Source organism: Petromyzon marinus, chromosome 44 (assembly GCF_048934315.1).
Source record: "Petromyzon marinus isolate PM22_M1 ecotype Great Lakes invasive population chromosome 44, UKy_Petmar_22M1.pri1.0, whole genome shotgun sequence".
Classification (NCBI taxonomy): Eukaryota; Metazoa; Chordata; class Hyperoartia; order Petromyzontiformes; family Petromyzontidae; genus Petromyzon; species Petromyzon marinus.
The window spans coordinates 4,781,542-4,803,459 of record NC_133710.1 but is presented as its reverse complement, the minus strand read 5'-3'; the positions used below and the strand labels follow the sequence as shown (position 1 = coordinate 4,803,459).

At 48.7% G+C, this 21,918-nt stretch overlaps 2 protein-coding genes across 7 annotated transcripts in view; one reads left to right on the top strand and one right to left on the bottom strand.

Annotated features, from left to right (window-relative positions):
* Positions 1 to 9,793, top strand: part of LOC116951891 (uncharacterized) — a 25,430-nt gene extending 15,637 nt beyond the window's left edge. For all 5 annotated transcript variants that reach the window (XM_032970716.2, XM_032970715.2, XM_076073944.1 and 2 more), the window contains exons 6-10: positions 1,321 to 1,597; positions 2,709 to 3,368; positions 4,362 to 4,448; positions 7,172 to 7,338; positions 8,320 to 9,793. In XM_032970716.2, coding sequence (XP_032826607.2) covers positions 1,321 to 1,597; positions 2,709 to 3,368; positions 4,362 to 4,448; positions 7,172 to 7,338; positions 8,320 to 8,409 — 1,281 coding nt within the window. In that variant the 3' untranslated portion in view covers positions 8,410 to 9,793. The remainder of the gene's footprint in view (positions 1 to 1,320; positions 1,598 to 2,708; positions 3,369 to 4,361; positions 4,449 to 7,171; positions 7,339 to 8,319) is intronic.
* LOC116951863 (uncharacterized) lies at positions 9,793 to 21,918 on the bottom strand. Of its 2 annotated transcripts, none has more exons than XM_032970668.2 (5): positions 21,288 to 21,918; positions 14,626 to 15,089; positions 12,848 to 12,949; positions 11,961 to 12,068; positions 9,793 to 11,587 (listed from the first exon to the last, which is right to left on the bottom strand). In XM_032970668.2, the coding sequence occupies exons 2-5, from the start codon at positions 15,071 to 15,073 to the stop codon at positions 10,716 to 10,718; spliced, it is 1,530 nt and encodes a 509-aa protein (XP_032826559.2). In that variant the 5' UTR covers positions 15,074 to 15,089; positions 21,288 to 21,918; the 3' UTR covers positions 9,793 to 10,715. The 2 variants fall into 2 exon arrangements, with proteins under 2 accessions (XP_032826559.2, XP_075930061.1); XM_076073946.1 differs by having other exon boundaries at positions 14,626 to 15,073; positions 21,288 to 21,913.

Genomic DNA, 21,918 nt, shown 5'->3' with positions numbered 1-21,918 from the left:
TGTTGCAGTCGAAACGCCGTGAGAATTTTATCTTTTTATATTTTTATTATTAAATTGTTTCCCTTCTACGTGGTGACTTTTCCGAAAGAACCAAGAATATGAATCCCTGCAGTCACGAAAGCTTTAAATAAAAAAATATAAAAAGTAGTTTTTTTTTTTTCCAGGTAAGGCCAACTGAGCTGTATACCTCTTTTCAGAAGTGACCTGGTCACTAATGATAGCTGAATGAAGTGGCTCATGTAGAAATTATATAGGAGCCAAATACAATACTCTTAACGCATGTTTCTAAATATGGTGGGAAAAACCGGAGGACCCGGAGAAAAATCCACGTGACCCCAGGGAGAACATGCAAACTTGAAATATATACCAGGTGAGGAAGTTAACATCTCACCACCATGGCGTCCCTAGAGGATGGCTCTTCAGATTTTATTTAACATCCTTCATTATTATTCTTGGTTCTTTCGGTAAAGTCACCACGTAGAAGGGAAACAATAAAATAATAAAAATATAAAACAATAAAATTATCACGACGTTTCGATTACAACACAAGCAATCATCATCAGGTGTGAAAACCACAGCAAGAAAATTTTAAAAAAGTGGCGTTTTATTTTTGTATTTTACGTGAGAATTTTATTGTTTTATATTTTTATTATTTTATTGTTTCCCTTCTATGTGACTTTACCAAAAGAACCAAGAATATGAATCCCTGCAGTCACGAAAGCTTTAAATCAAAATTTATCCTTTATTTTTCTTCTTGGTTCTTTCGGTAAAGTCGCGTAGAAGGGAAATAATAAACTAATTAAATTAAAACATGATTTTATTATGTTTACATTTTATTGTTTCCCTTCTACGTGACTTTACCGAAAGAACCAAGAAGATGAATCCATGCAGTCACGAAAGCTTTGAATCCTTTATTTTACAAGGAGATTAAATAAACCCATTGAGGCACATTAAACAGTGGGTTACGTCAAGAAGATCGAGATGAGAGAGCTGTAGGCAAGAGATGCAGGTTAGTGAGGTGAAAGAAAGATAAACAATAGAGACGTAAGATGAGCCGTCTGTTTTTACTCTTTTGTAAAGTAGTCGGTTTCCGTGCCAACTTATTTTCTGTCGTATGGGCACTGAGTAGCTGATCCCTGATAACTGAGGAACAGCTTATAATCTAACCAGTGCATATGTAAGACTGTTGATTTATATTCGTGCAAGCACGGTTAATCCTCAACCCGGATAATTTGTCCACAGATAAACGACAGTTACTCGTATACATTTTCTAGTCTCGATCTATGTAAGTAATTTGTAGTTTTTGTTGCTATTTTTAAGTTTTTAAAGATGCGCGAAGCGACTTCGACGGAACCGCCTGGCGGTAGTGCCCCTCGCCTCCCACCGTCGCCGCCGGAGATGGGCAGAGCCAAGCGATCCCCGGTCCACGAAGACCGCACCGCGAGATCGCCTAGCGTGATGAGGAGAGGCGCGGTCAAACGATCGCCGTCTCCCGCGTCGATACGGAGTGAGGTGAACTCTGATGACGAGCGATTCTCGGACGCATCGGTGGCCCCGAGTCGACGGGATGACGTTTCATCGGCTTCGGCCTCTGACGGTACGAGGATAGATGGTTAATTAATGGAGGCTGAGGATGGTGTGGTGGCGCAGTGGTTGGCACACTGCGCTGTGAACCTGGCGATCGGAGTTCGATTTCTAGCCATGACAAACACCAGTAGCGAGTGACATCAATCCTGCCTGGGCCACCGCTTCAAAAACTCATCACCATCCAATGTGGGGAAGTATGGTCAAACCATCTCCATGACCGGCATGGCGTGGGGAAGCCTTTACTTAGCAGTGGCTTGTCAAAGGGCTGTTTATTATGATTTGATTTTTATTAGACCCATTGCATATCTAATGGTTATAGGTGAAAGAACACATGGTGGGGGACGATCTGTGGGTTGTTTCCTCTGGACTTGTGATTCTCCCTGTAGGGTCTATATTATGATATTAATGAATATTTCTGCACGGATATACACCAGTCCTCCTAATTTAAGCACTGGGCTGTCAATTTTAAACACATACGTGATTTCCAAAGCCATTCATGCCACTTAATAAATGTTGCAGAATATATGTTTTTGACGCAATATTTCTTTTGAAAATTGTTATCCTCATAAAACGTTTAATAATTGGCAGCCTACCACTTAAATCGGCATGATTGGTTAGCATGTTGGGTGTTGGGATAAGGATATGATTGGGCTTTGGTTAAGACTGAGGTTAGGGCTTTAGTTAGTGCTAAGGCTATTGCTGGGGATAGGGCGAATGGTTGAGCTAGCACCGGGACTGGGAAAATGTTGGAACTTGGGCTACTATTAATACATGGGTTAGAGGTGATGCTGGAAATGTGGCTGGTATCGTTGCTTGTGTTGGGCACGTGTGACATTTTCCATGTCCTGATCAGATGCCACATCACAAGATGGCCTGGTGGCTCAGGGTTCAGAATGAGACTGGGCCACCACTGCTGATAATCCTGGGTTCAAATCCGAATAGCCACCTGTGATTCAACCAGGTTCTCTAGTGTAGTAAGTTGATGGTCTCAGCTTGCTCACTGTTGACTTGCATCGAGACCCATGTACTCACGTAGACTGAGTTGTGATTAAATTGGGTTGTCAAGTGTAGGGAGTTGGTGATGTCAACCTTGTCACCAGTGACTATCGTTGTGTTTTTAGATTTCAAGATGAACCTGATGACCGTGGACGACCTCCTGCCTGCCCTTCCTGTGAGTGATCCACCGCCAATTAAGCGCGGCCACGAGAGATCCGCGTTTAGCTCCGACGTGCGACAGCCGAAGGCTCACCACCTATCCGACAAGCCATCCGCGGGCACGACAAGAAATCTACGAACGCCCTCTCCACGCACAAGGATGAGCAGCGAGAACAGCAGCATAGAGAAGAGCAGCGAGATCGCTACCATGTCGGAGGTGAGCGACGTGTCCGAACGGCTGGAGGTGGCCTCCATCAGAGATGGCGGCGACCACTCCTCCGCCTCGTCTTTGTCGCACGGCAGAATCGGGAGCCGCGGAGGGAAACCCTCGCGCTCCGTGAGCCCCGTCGACAGTGACAGCGCCGCCTCCAACTACTCGGAGGACTTTGAGGAAGACGACGATTCGTGTGACGCTGACGCGAGGAGACCGTCCCACTCGGGAGATTCGTCCCCGCGCTCCGAGAGTCCGGCCTCCGGATCGAGCTCACTGCGGCCTAGGGGTAGGAGGGAATCGTCGAGGCTGCGAACGCGTGGACTGACCGATTCGGTGCGAAGAGATGTGAAGAGGCGAGGGAGGAATGCGGCAGTACAGACTGTGCCTGGCCTTAACTATGCGTGGGTGCAAGGTGAGTGCGGTGTTTCAATGGACAGAAGCGCTATTATGCCAGTGGGAGTGGGGTGTGTGCATTGGTGGTGCACTCCTGTAATCCAGTGCTTTGAAGGCAAGGTTTGGAAGATAGAGATGTGGCAGTAGAGCAAGTAGGTTTGTGCACCTGTGCATGCATGCTTGCAGACCTGCAGGTGTTATCTCTTTACAGGTGTAGGGTTTTTTTTCTGTCTTGCGCTACGGTATGAATGCATTAACCTAAGTTTAATTCCTGGCCACAGCTCTCATAAAGTGGTGAGTGATATCTGAACTAGTCCTTTGAATGCCTTCATCAATCCGCACTAATCAGCGTGGTCAAATATGGTTCCAGGATCCCTGTGACCAACGCAGCATCTGGAGTCCTTTTTCCAGCGGTGAATTAACAAAGGGTTGTAAATACACGCCACATGTTAATCAAATATTGCGGCACAGTATGAGGTATTATTATACCATGAACGCATATAGAGCCTGACATGTGAAAAGTTGCCCTGTTTTAAAATATTTGAGAAAGTAAAAAAAAAATACAATCTTTTCTCATTCCACTGCTGAATGAAGGCTTCCCCATGCCATGTAAGTCGTGGAAGTTTTTTTTTATCCATACGTCACCATGCAGATCAGTGCAGGATGATCAAGGAGGGAGCTATAAGGACCGGTTCCGATTTCACTTTGCCACTGATGTTAGCCATAGCCGGGAATTGAACTGGGGACACTGGGTTCATTGCGCAGTGTGCTAACCGCTGTGCCAGCGTTCCACCTTGGCATTATTACTATTATTCTACTGTAATTAAATACGTGTATGACTTAACACGTAAAATTATTCCCTGTTTAAATTGCTCAGAACCAATTGCTGTAAAGCTGTTTTGTATTTTTGTTTTTCCTGAGCATGCTGAGCGTGCTTTTTGTTCAATGTATCCTATTCCTGGTTGCGCTTCACTGCACTGGCGAATCATTTGATGGACCTTGTGGTTCACAGATGCTGCGCTGACAGCAGAGCACGCTGGGAAATACGCGGCCCCAATGCCCATCGCCTCTCACTTCATCAGCGGGGAAACGCTGGAAGGTATGGTGAAGTACAATCAGAGCACATGGTAAAACCTCTCAAAGCCGGACTCCTATAAGGTGGAATTTGGGGTAAGCCAGAATTTTGGGTAAGCCAGGAAGGCTATCTGAAAATAAAGCAAAAATACATTAGATAAAGTTTTGCTGGCTGGCTAGCTGATGTGCGGGCAGGCAAATGTGCAGTGGTGACGTCTCTGTGCACATCTGCGTGCTCCCGTCACCCACATCCCACAGTGTTGAACCGAATTTGTGTGTCATGCTGACGTTACACCTCCCCCCCCCCCCGCATAGTGAAGTCTTCAACAAGTATTCCCTCAATCTCTCTGGCCCGTCTGTCTCTCCCTGCTGTGAAGAAGGGGGAATACATTCTGAGAAAAGGCCGTGCAGAGCAAATCCGCAGTCACGAACAGCCGTTCTGTGAGGGTATCAACTTTCAGCAATATCCCAGAGCTTTGCCTCAGGGCCCCCTCTTATCCTCCCGGCGTGGCCTTGATCCGCCTTCACCACGACCCCCTTCTGGAACCTACCATGAACTTTGCCTAGATATTTTATCCTCCGTATATAGTGTCGTCTCTTGATGTGTGTACTGCCATATCTTGTAGTTACACTTTGTAGACAGCAGCCAGCGCTATTTCACTACACTAGTACAGCACTAACCAGTGTGTTGGAGAGCCAAGCCACAACATTTACAATCTGAGTACGACGTTTCGCCAGTAATTACAACTAGCTTCATCAGGCGACAGCCAGACTTGTGGAGAAATCCTGTTTCGTTCCTTAAATAGAGGGATAGATGTGATGTCACTTGTGAGCCCTTCACGTGCGACGTGGGGGGGATTAATGAATGAATATCAATTGCAATGGATATCCATTGCCGGTTGGGCACATACGAATGCACATACAAAACTCAAACAAGGAATACAATTTATATGATTACGCAACATAAAACTTTACACGAGTACTGCACTTGCCCATACAGGCTGGTAGTTAGAAACGCGAGTTCCAAGTTCCTCGCAGGAGCAGACGGGGTAACGATGCGACTTGCTCCCGTACCCAACAGTGGACCGCGGAGGGCTGCGTCGCTTCTCCTGTGCATCGAAAGCATTTCGGTTTATCTTTCGCGTGGAAATATTGTTCAGGCAGACTGTTTCTTAATCAAAACGTTTCCGAGATTAAGGAGGGAGAAGCGAGGTTAGCCCTCTGCGGTCCATTGTTGAGTAGGTGGGGGGGGGGGTGCACGTGGTATTGTTTTTCCCGAACTCTACGGCTCCCTGTCCACGGCCAATTAGCAAGCGGGCTGCAGCGGACACACTTGGAGAGGCGCATGAGTCACGTGCGGAGCCTTGAGACAGCCCAGTGCGTGCACCACGCCATCTTCGCACTGCCCGCTCAATCATTGCAGCTGTGAGAACTGCACCTCGTGCTTTCCGAAATTTTGGTGGTAGAAAAAAAAATTGCTTGCAGCTGCGAATTTGTGCAGAGCGAGTGTCGGCTGTATACGCACTTTTTATTTTCCATTTAGGGCAGTATTGTGAGTGCGAGTGTTTTTTTGGTTTCTGGTTTTTTTTGGGCAAGATTGACAACAAAAAGATATATATATATTTTTTAAGTATGTAATGTTATTCCACAAACCAGAACGATTGGCGCTCATGCGCGTTGGGCATAGGCACGTCCGCCCCTCTTTTGTAACTTATTTATACGGTCGAAATCTCAAGCATATCAAAGGCTTCTTTACTGGACGGGCTTTGGTGGCTTTGTTAGACCCTTTCAGCTGCGTACATGTTGTGTATTTTACTTTGTTGATTGCTCCTGTGGTCCTGCACACTCTGTGTTCTCATGTTGAGGTCTAGGGTTCACTTTCATCTTCTGAAATAGTGAGTACCATCTGTTTCCTCGTGCTGTGGTTACACATTTGCTTATGCCCTATTCACCGTTGAGATTACTGTATGCAGATTCTTTACATTGAGATTGACCAAAAGAATAGCTTCTGATGAGTGGCACAAATTGTGCAGGATGGGTGAGCAACTTGGGAGGTTGGAAATACAACCTAGAAGGAAAGTAGTATGAATGTACGTATTTAGGAATGCGTATCTGTGTGTGTGTGTGGGAAGTGGTGGCGTATGGTTGGCGCACTGCACGACAAACCCAGAGGCCCGAGTTCGATTCCGGCTCACGGCCAAGACCACTGACGAATATCTGAACCGGTCCCGTGCCTCCCCGAGGTCGACTCAGCCTCAAATGAGTACCTGGTGTGATGTGTAAACATGACCACTGGGGAGACAAAGGCGGTCGGGCGTGGTCCTGGCCATCCACCCCCTCGTCTACCATCCCGGCCTTCATAGGTGCCTCTTGCTAAGAGCACTTGCCCCAACATTCTGTTAAGGCTATACGGGGGATCTTTGTCTTCGTCGTGTGCACGGAACGGCGGAGAACAGTCGTCTTGTGGTTATCACGCTGTGCTATGGACCTGGTGATCCTAATTGGATTACCACTCATGGGCCAACACCATTGACGATTATCTGAACCAGTCCTGGGCCTCCCCTAGGTCTACTCAGCCTCAAGAGTGTAAATATCGCCACTAGGAAGACAAAGGTAGCTCAGCATGGTTCTGGCCACCCACCCCCTTTGTGTCCCGTGCCGGCCTTCATAGGTGCTACTCTGTCAGCACTTGCCCCAACAGTCTGTTAAGGCTATACGGGGGGGGGGGATCTTTATGTGCAATCGCAGCCCTCACCACGTACCGCCCCTCCACGCTGGCGCTAGAGGAGCTGCTGCGGGGACAGCTGGAGCTGACGCGCGAGTTCGTGTCGCGGTGCCAAGGCCTGCATGCCAGCCTGGTGGAGGCGCTAGCCCAGGAGCGATACCCCTACACCACGCTCGCCGAGACGCGACAGGCACGCACGTCCATAGCACTGAAAGTCACATGGCATCCGAGACCTCAACATTCGTTCATTTGTTCACACGTTTTTTTCAGTAATGAAGTTACTTATTCATTCGTTAGTCTTAATTTACATGCTCATTCACATTCTGTCACTCATACATATATTTATTCACTCGTTGCATTGCATTGTTCACACATTCATACAGAAATCCATGCATTCACTCATTAACATTCATTAATTCACTTGTCGCAGAGTACACCAAGTCAAAGTGAATTCCTAATCAAATGAGCATTGAGACTGTGCTCATCTCCTGTTTTATCTCCTATATATTATTATTCCAGCCCCGCAGAGCCAGTGGTGAAAATTCTGCATTGCTATGATGGGGACGATTTTATCCAACCGCCGTTAATTTCCCCATAAAGTGGTACTCATCTTGGCGATCTTGAAGGGACGATGGGGTTGAGTCAACCCCTAACCATGGTTTTAACTCACAATCTTGTGATTGTGAGCCACTTGCTGTACCGTTGAGCCACTGATTCAGGCTAAACATTGGTTTGAGTGCCAAGGACAATTAGCACGGTTGGCTACGGATGGCGCGAAATAAGTTCAACATACATTAATTGCCACGTGTAAGAATGTGTTAACTTTACAAAGCTATGCACAGACTTACCCCCATCAAAGGAATCTCCACCACTGGCTCTGCGGGGCTCTAAACAGGAGGTGCGCATTGCCTCAATGATCATTCAGGCATGAAAACCAGTTTAGCCTGATGTACTATGAGAAAGTGAATTAATTTAAAGTGCGAAATTAGTTAATGTGAGTACATGCATGAATGTATGTATAAATAAAATGAATGTGAATGAATTAATAAGTCGGTGTGCCTAAAGGAATGAGTAAATGATCAAAAGGGCTGTGCTACTAGTACAAAGACGACTGACTACGACACGATCTTATCTCCTCCTCCCCCTCCCACCCCTCTGGCTGACATTGCAGTTTCTGGAGCGGAACCGCCGGCCGAAGTTGACGATGGAGGAGGCGCAGGAGCAGGTGTTGCGGGAGATGCGGGAGTACCATTACTTGTGAAGAGCTTTTTTGAAAGGGGGGGCGATGGGGAGCAGAATCCCGACCCAACCATTTTGCAGGTGCTGGGTGCTAATGCTCACCCACCCCCACCTATGTATGTACGTTGAACTTCTTTCACACCGTACGTATCCAAACGTGCTAATCGGAGGTGCAGGAGGACAATCTAAACAAAAAGGCAGTTCGAAAGAAATTAGTTTTCAATCTTGATTTAAAAGTGCATAGTTCCAGTGGCTTGCTAATATCAGAAAAGCCCTCCAGACGGCCGCAGAAGTGCATCTGAAAGTGTGCGGTGCAGTGACCGTCTTTGTTCAACGGTGAGCCAAAAGCCGCTGCGAGATTGACTGGAGTCCACATGATGGTTTATATACTCTTTGACGAGAACAGCAAAGTATTGTGGTTCAAACTTAGACCGGGTAGGTGAACAAGAGACTTTAACCCCCCACCACTAAAAATTACTGTGGACAGGCTTACAGTTGGCTACAATTTAACCGTAAATAGTATTACCAAATAATTTTTACTATTCAGGTAAAATATAGTTACTATTTGACCCGTGGACCATGGCCACATCTGCGGCATTACAAACATGCTGCCTGCTTGCACATAATTGATTTTATGCTTTTATTACCATAAAGCAACTGTGAAGTTAAAACTCTGTAGGCCCCATCCCTTCCTTTATGGCTCCATTGGCTCTTCATCCTCTTTTGGGCACCGTTGCCTTTCCTTTTTAGGAACCATGCCCCTCCTTGTTTAGGCCCTGCCTATTCCTCCCGAAACACAGGTGGGGCTTGTTTGGGTAATGGTGGGTGGTTGGGGAAGGTGGGGAATGAGCGTTTGCAGCAGTGGTAGTCGTGGGTGGGGATAGTAGTTAGGGGTGGGACAGCTGAAGGACGCTGACCATAATTTTTAGTGCAATGATATATTGCAAAGGTAATTCAATATAGATTACGTCCAATGCATTTGCCGATGATCAAATCACCCAGAATGTGCCCGATCTCATCAGACCTGGGAAGCTAAGTTGGGTTGAGCCTGGACAGTGCTTCGATGGGCAACCACCATGCGTAACAGGGCTGCTGGGCAGCTACATTGTCAGCAGAGGGCAATGTACTATGCTGTAATGTATATTCTCTCTGCTTTCATTAGCGTGAACTAGGGACAAATAGTCCACATGACTGATACAGTGTGGCAAGGCCTTCATCCAGCAGTGGATTGACAGAGGGGCTATAATTTAATGTTACATATTGCATTGCAGGATACATTCATTTATGCAGTGTCAAACTATTATTTTAAAAGGAATATAGCACTATAGGTTTTTCTAACATTTAAGGTGAACTGCAATGTGTTTGTGTGTAAAAGTGTGGTATATAATAAAAACGTTCCAAACTGTTTTCTTAAATATTATTTATTTCTTTATGGCAATACACATACAAAGGAATGAAAATCCATAACCCGGGAATTCTTCAGGTCATTGAAGCATTTTAACCATTAAAGCATCAAATACAGCTATACATATAAAGCAACAATCCACTACAAAATTTTAAAAATACGTTGTTACTCAAGCACGTATAAATAAAAATGCATAAGCAAAACTACCACCCAAGTTCTAGCGCTGCAGTACGAGTTATTATTCGGCAGAAAGAAAAATAAAAACTTTAGCTGTCCAATACTCTGTCGGGATGTTCTGTGCGTTGCTAACCATGACGTCCGATGTTCCTCTCCCATGTGCTGCTACCTATTTCAGGAAGCGAACTGAAAGGTGAAAGCACATGGAGCAAAACGTCGGATATTACGCTGAACGGCACACGGTGCAACCCGAAAACACACCCTAGTGCTATGGAGCACAATTGAGAACCTACGTGCAGTGGTGCAACTCAAATCTTTACTTAACGAGGTCAGGCCCACTGAGCTATGTGGCTCTTTTTTTCAGAAGCGACCTTGCCACAAATGATAGCTCAACGAAGTGACTTGTGGAAATTTATAGCAGCCAAATACTCTAAACGTATGATTCTAATGAGGGAAAAACCGGAGGACCCAGAGAAAAAGACACTTTTCCACGGGGAGAACATGCAAACTCCAAATATACAGGCGTCGGGATCGAACCCCACGACCTCCTGTATACGAGGCGAGATTGTTAACATGTCGCCACTGTTGCGAGATGCGAACTCATCATTTTCATTTTAGAATAAGAGCTCGCAAGCTTGAAATTGTCTTGCCAAAACGCATAAAACAATGTCAGAAGTGATGGGCGATTCGGCCTTCCATCCACCATTCCATCCCTTCTTCAAGCCACGCACACCACCCATGATGGCTCATGGCACGCAGTGCTGCGTCCGCTTGTGCTGCGTGACGGCGTAGGGGAACATGAATGCCTTTCCGCAGATGTCGCACAGGAAGGGCTTCTGGCCGCTGTGCATTCGGCGGTGGTTGAGCAGGTGGTCTGAGCGGGTGAAGCGCTTTCCACACTCCTCACAGCCGTACGGCTTCTCGCCCGTGTGCGTACGGAAGTGTACGCGCAGCTTCTGCTTGGAGCGGAACGCCCGGCCGCAGGCGTGGCACGCGAAGGGCCTCTCCGCAGACTCGTCATAAGTCCACTGCGGTTGCGGGAAGCCGGCCTTCGTGGCTACCTCACTCAGATATGCCGGCAGGGCGAATGGTGGGAGCCCGTTGCTCAGCGGGTCCGCGTGCCCGCCACTGCTACGGCCCTTCCCTCGCCCGCCGGGCCCGCCCTTGCTGGAACCGGCGCTAGCCGACGCTCTCCGTCTGCTACGGAATCGCTCTGTAGAGTCAAGGGTGCCCAGGTCATCACTTGGCTTGCGACCAAGTCCGTAGCCCCTGCTCGACTTTTCGCCGGCAGTGGTCACGCCTCCCCTTGGCCGGTCGTCATCGTCGTCGTCGTCATCGTCGTCGTAGTTGTCGCTCTGTGTGATGCCGTACGCGTCGATCGCGCCGTACGAGTTGATGTCCCCATACTTGTTCACCTCCTCGTAGCAGCTGGCTTTTTCATCGTCTAGGGGGAGGTCACACTGGTGCTGCTGCTGCTGCGGAAGCAGAGGTGGCTGAGGAGGTGGATGATGATGCGAGTTGTCCTCGTCGTTGGCAGTCGTCGCATCCTGGGAGCGTCTCGACGTCAAGGCGTCATCGCCTTTTTCACTCAGAACCCAGGACTTGTCGCAGGGCTTATCTGTGGGGAACAGGGGATTTGATTCAAGCAGGACCGTGTCTTGCATGTGTCTCGTTCGTGTCATCTCATTAACCGTCTATTCGGTGTATCACAATTCACCTACCCACAAACTCCTGCGAATTTAGGATTTTGAGACGTATCCTGGAAAAAACTTGATAACCCAAACAGGTCAGCTGTCCACAAAGCAGGCTTTTGCTGAGAGTTGGCAGATTTAGTGGATGAAAAATACGAATTATTCAGTTCATATTGCGTGGTCAACTCTTGGGAAGTGATGCAATACAAAACTATCAAAAGTGCATTGTAAAGTGTTCCAATGAAGCCAGCATGGGCTATCGTAAACAAAAAATATATGCTTAAATGTTTATGTCTTTACCTTCCATTCCCATCTCTACTTTAACTTCGTTTGTATCCTCTTCCTTGTGGCTTTGCTGTTCCTGCGACTCTTCATCTGAAGCCTCCACCCACTGCACATCCTTGTAACCTGCAGAGAAGAACCGGTCCACGAGGGGGGGGGTGGGTGGGCAATGATTCGCGTGTGGGTGGAAACTCTTATTCCACCTTCAAATTTTCTCAAGTACCCATGACTCGAGTCATTTTCCACCCGATGATTTTTGATCGTCAGATCTCATAAGCTAAGCATGATTTTTGTGCCTGGATATTTCTTGGGATGGGCGGCCACCACGCACGGCAGGTAACCATAGAGCATCTGGGGGGCTTTGCTGTGTTGTGTGCAGCAAGATATTTTGTTGTACTCTGCTAGGGTGCCCCTACGTCTCTGCTCCAAAATATTCACCAACCCACACTGACCAGAGCGGTGGAGTACGGACAGTTAACCCTCGCAACGCACACGTTGTGGGCAGGCCCGTCTTTCAGCAGTGGATTAACAATGCCTGTAAATGTTTGCGTTGCATTAAGACAATGTTGCTAAGCCAACTTCCTGTTATGGAGGAAATCTGCCAATTTCTTTGTAATGAACAATGGGGAAAACTGTCAATTCGATGTGTGTCGGCCATTTCATCAGCATGAGAAATTGCGCTTTAAGCTGTAAACTGCACAGGTACACAGATCCAAACATCGCAATATAGGACCACGAAAGCTTGGGCAAATATTGGTGCCGGTTCTGGCCGGCTTGTCGATAGTATCCCATGTATCCACAAGAAAACTGCGCATTCCAAATTCTACAGCGTTTTTAGATGCAATCTGCATTAATGACGCTAAATATACAAAATGGACCTTTCGCAAAGTCACCTGTGTATTTACCTTCGTTTTCCATCTTTAATTCTTTCCAAACTCCATCGCCGGTCTGGACGAAGATCGGAGGGCTGTCCCTCGGCATTTGTGGTGAATTGCTTTGAGAAAAAGCTGGTTAAAAGAACAGAACCATAGTTATACAGACATCCCAAGAGGGAAGCCATGTTTACAAACCGGTAACAGCCTTGGGAAAAAAAACGCAACAAAAGTTAAGTTGAACTTGCAGAGTGGCTTGGAGGTCAAAGTGCAGAGTCGGGAGCGTTGAGATCCTGTGCTCAATTCTGGGCAGCAATCTCACTAGTCCGGGGTTCCCAAGTCTAGTGGGGTCATGGTCTCACCAATGGTTGCACAAAACACATCTTTGGTTCTGCACTTAATTAGGCTAATTCTAGCTCTGAGAATCAATATTGGGTTTGATTCTCATGCAATTGTAGCGGCATCGTTGAGTGCTGTACGCGATTGCCACTACTTGTAGCCTGTAATAACGGCCTCGAGTCAACAGGGAGCAGGAGGGAGTCTAAGGGTGAGGAGTCAGGCCGTTGGGCCAAGGTAACCCTAAGGCAGCTCGGGAGCACAGGTACAGACTCCCAGGAAGGGGGCTGGGGGATAATGTCACTCCCCAGGCCCTTTCAGACAGTTCCAGAAGGGAGGAGTGGCTAGGGGCGGAGTGAGCCAGAATCCAGTATAAAAGAAGGTCCCCTGAACAGAACCGGCAGTCGTCGTCAAGCCGAAGACCCAAAGACCAGCCAGAATAGGACCCTAGGAACCCCCGGACCCGAAATTCTTGTCAGGGCAGGGACCGAGTGGGCCAGTGGTCGGGACCCGAGGACCTTGGCTGGGTCGGGTTAGGCTAGCCTCCCCTAGGTCCCCCTTGCCGGAGGGCTGATATATAGAGAGTGGTCCCAGTGATTAGGACACGCTAGCCCGGAGGCTATACCTCCCCAGGGTATCAGGTGGAAGGGGTCGATACCCCTTTGTGTCAGGGACCTTGTGTTACTGTTATAAATAAACGTGTTGCCTCCAGAGAAGACTTGGTTCCCATCCTTACCCACTACACAATTAACATTATTCTCTGCAGCAGAGTGGGTGGGGAAGTGTTGTCTCCTACTTTTTGGACCAGAGGTCAATTTAAAGGATCTCGCGTAGCTCTGTGATATCCGCTTCTCTGGACAGTTTCTGACATGAAGGGTTGCACTTCTCTGCAAGAGATTCAAATGAATTCTTTATCTTGCGATGTTGATAAAACAATTGGAATAAAATTGGGGGAAAAGACAAATAGTGTATAAAATGACAAGTTGACAAAGGTAAACTTATTAAAGACTGGTAGATAAATACAGCATCTTGTTTTATCTTCTTTGAAAAGTAATGGTTAAAGTTATACACCTATTGCGAACATAACCAGCATAATCGTGATTGGTCGTTGCGTTTGGATCTATCGATGGCAGAGCACCCTCCACCCGCTCTCCCCCAGTGGAACGATGAATTGCCATGATACGGTGTCATAATTCAATTTCAACAAAGGATTATTTTATCTTGTTTGTAGTTTTTCTTTCCCGAATGCAAAGTTTTAGCTGGTGGCTTAAATGTAAAATTAGCAAGATTTGCCTATGATTTTCACTATTTTATAAATACAGAAGCTGGTAGACGCGCACCCCCATTGGAAGTAAGATACGGGTGTCAATAACCACAAAAAAATGAAAATTTTAGACCAATTAGACTGAATCCTCATTGCTTCTTGCCGGATGGTCAACGAAATCGGCACCACCGCAATTATTTGCCCCGCACACCTTCCAAGGGTTGGTCCTCTTGCGCTACATCGTCCATGGCCGCGTCGTCCTCGGAGGCCGGCGTACGGGCGTCCAGCGCGTTCAGCTTGTCGGCCGAACGGAGGAACTCGCGGCTGAGGCTGCTCAGCGTGCTCACCAGCACCTCCAGTAGCGAGCCGAGGCCGGGGCACGACCGGCCCGATGCGGCAGCGGCGCCACAGTCGCCGGCGCGCTCCGCCGGGAACGCTGCCACCACACGGCGCAGCACGGCGTAGAAGCCGAAGGGCAGGCGCTCGCGGGCGACGCAGAAGAGCTCCGAGCGAACCTGCAGGTCCTCGGCGCAGGCGAGCAGCACCTCGTAGTCCCGGATGCCCAGCTCGGTGTCCATGGCGAGCGCGATCTCCGTGTTCACGCCCATCTTGCCCAGCCAGCCCGAGAAGTCGGCGTGCTGGTCCACCTCGCACGCCATCTGCGAGCGGTAGCGGCTGAATGGTACATGATGGATCGTCGTGCAAAAACTTTTGCTTACAAGGACGTTGCCTGACCAATGCCCCGAGCGGAAGCTTGCCAGAACTCTTAGCTTGCCAAGTTGCGGAAAATGTTATAGGATGGGGTAATTGTCTAAAACATTAGCTTACCTTGTTGTTGCCCAGAAAGCTAGCTTGTCGAATAATAGCCAGACATTTTTATATTGTCTAGCTGTTCCCCAGAATATTAGCTTGCCAGGTTATTGCTTGAAATGTTTGCTTCCCCAGCCCTTGCCCAGAGTATGAGCTCCACTGGCCATTGCCCATAATGCTAATAAGCAAGGACATTGCCTGAAATGTTAGCATTGCCAAAACTGTCTGAAACATTAGCTTGCCTGGCTTTTGTCCAAAATGTCAGCGTGTTGGGAGTTTTTTTCATTTCTGTCGAGGCGGTGTTTTGTTAAGGTATAAAGTTACTGCTTTAGTTAACTTATTCACACTACGATGAATATCAGGTAGTAATAACAGCAAACTATTTCCTGAAGAGGGCCAGTGGACAGAAATGTCATGATCTTCATTTCCTGCTGATGACAAAAAAAAATCATTTTTCATATGGACTTGCAAATTGATGTATTGTTCATGACGGATACATCAGGGTAAAAGTGTCTTTGCTCATGGGATAATGGGGCTGTGCTCATCTTGTTGGCAGCCCTAAACCAGCAGTGGGAATTTCACATGGTATGGCAGTGGTGGAGGCAGGTGCAACCAGAAGACACCCCAGAGTTTAATAACCACAAATTGGTGCGAATAATCCATTATTGTGACATGTCCTGCCCAAGCCCATTTTGTGTTGTCAATATATCTCTAACTTGTGCGAGACGAACAACTTAGCGGCAGCCAAAGTGGAGAAACATGCCCAAGAGGGCCTCAACTGGAATACAGCAATGAAATCAACTGACGTGTGGGAGCTAGTTGGATATGTTATGTTGCAGGCCTGTGAAAATGGTGGTAGCTTGGGAAGACCTTCATCCAGCCATAGACTGCTCATGACTGATGATGGTACTAATGTTATCAGTGGTTAAGTATTTTGTATCTGAAAAAAAAACGTTCAGGGACTGTACTGGCAGAGCTGCACAAGCATAAACAAACTCGCCGCATTCATTCCTTGATCTCTAGGTCTTATTCTCTTCCCACATATCTCTGCAGGACTTAATACCTGCATCCGCGCGACACTTCTCACAACCGCCATTTATTTTTCTCCAGCTGTTGCTGAGACCCTCATCCATGCCTACATCACATTCTGACTCGACTAGTGAAACGCTTCTCTACAGCCACCCCCAAATTCTTCACCTCCAAACTCCAGATGATCCAAAATGATGCTGCCAGACGCTGCCTCACCCATTGATGAGATCACATCACCGCAAAAATGACACCTCAACTGGCTGACATTTCAAGATCACCCTCAGTCATCAAGACCCTACACGGACCCATCCCAGCCAACCCTCTCCCTGCTCGTATCACTCACCTGCACGCTCTCTCCTACCACTCCCCTCTCATCACACGATAATCCCTTTAAGAGCACCCTCCGCTCCAGCAACCAAGTTTTAACTCTCTAAACCTCCAGTTAATATTGGCTTGACTGGGGACGTCGTCAGAAATCGCTCATTCTTCTGCTTCGCCCATAGACTCTTCCTTCCCCTCTTGCCAAACACGCTCCCTGCACCTATACATGTCCTACGACCGGCTGGCTATGCATTTAATACACTTATACCCACTGTCTCCATACAACGAATTGTGTTGTATTAACACTGCTTTATAACCAAACATATATAAGCCCATGTATCAGGCAATAGCCCTTCAGATCACATAGCAAGGGCAGCGATATTTTTTTATAATGTTGTGCTTTAACTTGGTGCCTTTCTGGGTGGAGTTTGTATGTTTCTCTCCCTGTGCTGCATATTTCTCCAGGTTCTTTGGTTTCCTCCGATATCTAAAAACAAACGCAATACAACTGGTATTGGGCCAAACATCCCAATGCTGAAAAAATATCTGGAAACTACTAAATTCGGATTACACGCAATATTGTCCTACTGCAAAATCTTAGCAAGACCCTTCTGAATGACGAGTCTTAGGACTCATGAGGCCTTCTGGGATAAATAAGCCTAATAATAAAATAATCATTTGAAAAAAAACCCCTCTTCATTTGTTCCAAATTCCACAGGCCTGGCACTTAGTCTGGCCTCCACCGTGCATGTTGGTGCAAAGGAAAGAGTATTTGCTGGGTTAGGGGCACAGGCTAGGGTGCCGTTAACACAACGCATACTTTCGGTGTTCGACTAAGTAAGCTGTAATTGGATGACATTGGGGATTACAGATGGATGTGCTTAATAATATCAAGCAATCATTGCACAGCGTGTGGCCCAATGGGCAAACTGATTCCAGGATTATAATTATCAATGTTTTACAGCCATTCTTTAACATCTTCATCTCAGGGTACTCCGGTTTGCTCCCACATGAAGACAGAAAACTCAATGTTAGGAATGGCTAAAAACATCTAAATGCATCTGCTAAACATCCATGAAAATGTCTTGAACTCAAACAGTACACAAACCATGCATTCGCACATGCAGACCATGCGCAAAGATGCACTCGCAGAGATGCGCGTAAGACACATGCACATATCTTCACAGACTCGCAGACTGATGCACACATGCAAAGAGACGCACACAAATGGGTCGATACACAAATATCCACACAAAACACTGACCCAAAATACAATCGCATACATACAACAAAGAGAGCCAGCGGTACACAAACACACAACAGAGAGCCAGACACATTACACAAACACTCTTACAATTCAGACACAGGTACTTACACAAACATGCCAACATAAATAAACACGCAACACAGAAACCCAGACACACTATATAAGGCATCTTTATCCCTTGCACAGCCTCCGATACAGACTATTGGGGCAAGTGCTGTTAGCGAGCACCTATTAATTCCAGAACGCCGCACAGTCGGGGAGGGTGTGGCCAGCACCAAGCTCGGCCGTCTTTATCTTCCCAGTGTGGATTCTTCCACACCACCAGATACTCATTTAAAGCTGAATTCGACCTAGTCGAGGCCCAGGACCGGTTCAGATAACATTCGCCAGAATGGAACACGAGCGAACAGTGTAACTGCGCACACAAGAGACTCGGGCAGCATAAATTAAAGTAATTGTCCACAGCATGTTCTCATTGCTGGGCTGAGATCAGACCTCAAAAATAAATACGCAATTATTATTATTATATTACGTACGGTGGCAATATGGTAAGGAGCTCATATTGCCAATGCTTAGATGTCTGTTAGCCACGACGAGAGAGGGCTTCAGGGCAGGGTTTGTGTAGTCTTGCTCCTCCGTTGAAGGAGCGATGACCACGCAGTGGTTTACTATATGGACGGTCCCATAGCTTGGGTTGCACGGCCGGATCTCCGATGAGCACGGTTGGCCACGTACGGTGCCGAAAGAAGTTCAACATACCTATGAGTTCATACAATCTCGGCTCCTTTTTAACCGTAATTTTCCCATCGGCCTGTTGACGTTCTGACGCGGTTGGTGGCTGCAAGCGGGGATCTTCGAGGAAGAATGTCAAAGCCAGGAGGTGCGATGTTTGGGTCTCGAATGAGGTGTTTATTCTGGAGGTCCCGCGCAGTTTCCACACTGTTAGCCAGCGTTCAACTATAGAGAAAAAGGGAAACTTAACGGACTGCAATTGGCCCCAATCCCTCGGCCGGTGACCCTTAAAGTCTGGCCCACACTGTGCATCACATTAATCCCAGCCCGCAGTATCAGCAGAGGCGGCGATTAGCCAGACACATCCCGGCTTCATTGATCAAAAGATTTGACTATCGTGAGTAAAATAAATAACAAAAAAAATCATAATTATAATGGGTCCTTAATAATAATTGAGGGCACATTGAAATTGGAAGGGTTAGACAGCGAGGTAATTTAAAACCATAAAACACTGTGTACATGGTGAGGAAGAGCCGTAAGTGACGATGCTAAACAGCTTCAATTCATTCATAACAATAAACAACAACCCTCTTGTCGATCCATTGTCAGATGAAGGCCTCCTTCCCACGGCGTGTCTGTCATGGGGGTCGGTTTGACCATACTTCACCCACGTTGGTAATTGTGGGATGGGTGAAGGGCAGGGAAAGGGTTTATTAGAGCAGCCAGTGGCTAAGGGGAGCCAGTGGCTAAGGGGAGTGAGTGGCTGAGGGGAGCGAGTGGCTAAGGGGAGCGAGTGGCTAAGGGCAGCGAGTGGCTAAGGGGAGCGAGTGGCTGAGGGGAGCGAGTGGCTAAGGGGAGCGAGTGGCTAAGGGGAGTGAGTGGCTGAGGGGAGCGAGTGGCTAAGGGGAGTGAGTGGCTGAGGGGAGCGAGTGGCTAAGGGGAGCGAGTGGCTAAGGGCAGCGAGTGGCTAAGGGGAGCGAGTGGCTGAGGGGAGTGAGTGGCTGAGGGGAGCGAGTGGCTAAGGGCAGCCAGTGGCTAAGGGGAGCGAGTGGCTAAGGGGAGTGAGTGGATAAGGGCAGCGAGTGGCTAAGGGCAGCGAGTGGCTAAGGGGAGCGAGTGGCTAAGGGCAGCCAGTGGCTAAGGGGAGCGAGTGGCTAAGGGGAGTGAGTGGCTGAGGGGAGCGAGTGGCTAAGGGGAGCGAGTGGCTAAGGGCAGCGAGTGGCTAAGGGGAGCGAGTGGCTGAGGGGAGTGAGTGGCTGAGGGGAGCGAGTGGCTAAGGGGAGCGAGTGGCTAAGGGGAGCGAGTGGCTAAGGGCAGCGAGTGGCTATGGGGAGCGAGTGGCTAAGGGCAGCGAGTGGCTGAGGGCAGCGAGTGGCTGAGGGCAGCGAGTGGCTAAGGGGAGTGAGTGGCTGAGGGGAGCGAGTGGCTAAGGGGAGCGAGTGGCTAAGGGGAGTGAGTGGCTAAGGGGAGCGAGTGGCTAAGGGCAGCGAGTGGCTGAGGGCAGCGAGTGGCTAAGGGGAGCGAGTGGCTAAGGGGAGCGAGTGGCTGAGGGCAGCCAGTGGCTAAGGGGAGCGAGTGGCTAAGGGCAGCGAGTGGCTAAGAGGAGCGAGTGGCTAAGGGCAGCGAGTGGCTAAGGTGAGCGAGAGGCTGAGGGCAGCGAGTGGCTGAGGGCAGCGAGTGGCTAAGGGGAGCGAGTGGCTAAGGGCAGCGAGTGGCTAAGGGGAGCGAGTGGCTAAGAGGAGCGAGTGGCTAAGGGGAGCGAGTGGCTGAGGGCAGCGAGTGGCTGAGGGCAGCGAGTGGCGAGGGCAGCGAGTGGCTGAGGGCAGCGAGTGGCTGAGGGCAGCGAGTGGCTGAGGGCAGCGAGTGGCTAAGGGGAGTGAGTGGCTAAGGGCAGCGAGTGACTAAGGGGAGTGAGTGGCTAAGGGCAGGCAGCGAGTGGCTAAGGGCAGCGAGTGGCTAAGGGGAGTGAGTGGCTAAGGGAAGCGAGTGGCTAAGGGGAGCGAGTGGCTAAGGGCAGCGAGTGACTAAGGGGAGTGAGTGGCTAAGGGGAGCGAGTGGCTAAGGGCAGCGAGTGACTAAGGGGAGCGAGTGGCTAAGGGGAGCGAGTGGCTAAGGGCAGCCAGTGGCTAAGGGGAGCGAGTGGCTGAGGGGAGCGAGTGGCTGAGGGCAGCGAGTGGCTGAGGGCAGCGAGTGGCTAAGGGGAGCGAGTGGCTGAGGGCAGCGAGTGGCTAAGAGGAGCGAGTGGCTGAGGGCAGCCAGTGGCTGAGGGCAGCGAGTGGCTAAGGGCAGCGACTCAGACACGGCGTACCACTCGCCACTGACGGGCGCCGTGTTCTGGGTGTGGAACTCGGGGTCACACACACGTGCCCGCCCCCCCCGGGTTTGCATTCGCGCGGTACAATAACCACTGCGCCAACCCCTTCGAATTAAAACGAATGCAGCAACAATTCGAAACGGACAACACACAATTCACCCGTGTAGTACTAACACTAATTATCATCATTCACCTTTGGCTACTCGAGCGTCCCGTCCGGACTTGTGCTGGACTTCCGCGTTGTTAATCTCTCTCTCTACCCCCCCCCCCCACCATTCGTGTCGGCGATCACACGCGAGCCCCACGCACACCGCAACACCTGTACAATGCCACACCATTTGTGATGTTACACACGGCGCACGCTGGATTGTTCCCCTCTTAACCACAGCATCACGCTTACCTTGAACGGGCTCCGTCGGTGATGATGCTGGTGGTGCTGGCTGCTGCCGACGAATGTGACGATGTCGAGAGAAGAGACTTGCTAATTGGTGTTACCGACAACGATTTCACCTACCCCAGCATTCGGTTAATTTCGACCGATTTTTTTTTGGTATTTTTTTCCCCCGCTGGATTTTTTGTTGTTTGTTACGGCAACCTCTTTATCATCTCCGCTTATCAAACACCGTCACGAGAACCACCACCACCCCCACCCCCCCCAACACACCTCACCGCGGGGAATAATAAAATAAAATCAATAACCTTACTGTAAGACCCACGGGTCAACCTAATACGGCCAGCAGCCCATCCGTGTCCACGCGAGCGAGCGAGCGTGCGTGTATGTGAAGGGGTCCGGCCTGAATTAACGAATCGAATACTCGGCACGACTCGCGCGCATGTCGATTCCGAATAGTTATTCTCTAAATGTGGTAAGGCGGGGGAGGGTAACAAAAAAATGCTTCGTCGATTCAGTAATCGATCAACGTAACTGGAATCGGCTGGAGCTCTTGCGGACGCGATGTGTTGACTTGGATCGAATCTATATGTGAGCGCTTATCCCAATATAATCGATTCCTCGAGAATCGCCTCTTCCC

Coding starts and splice junctions, on each gene's coding strand:
- LOC116951863 (XM_032970668.2), bottom strand. CDS start 15,073: ATGGCGTGCGAGGTGGACCAGCACGCCGACTTCTCGGGCTGGCTGGGC. Junction 12,069..12,847: donor ATTAAAGATGGAAAACGAAG/GTAAATACACAG, acceptor TCTTCTCTGCAG/GTTACAAGGATGTGCAGTGG. Junction 11,588..11,960: donor AGTAGAGATGGGAATGGAAG/GTAAAGACATAA, acceptor TGTTCCCCACAG/ATAAGCCCTGCGACAAGTCC.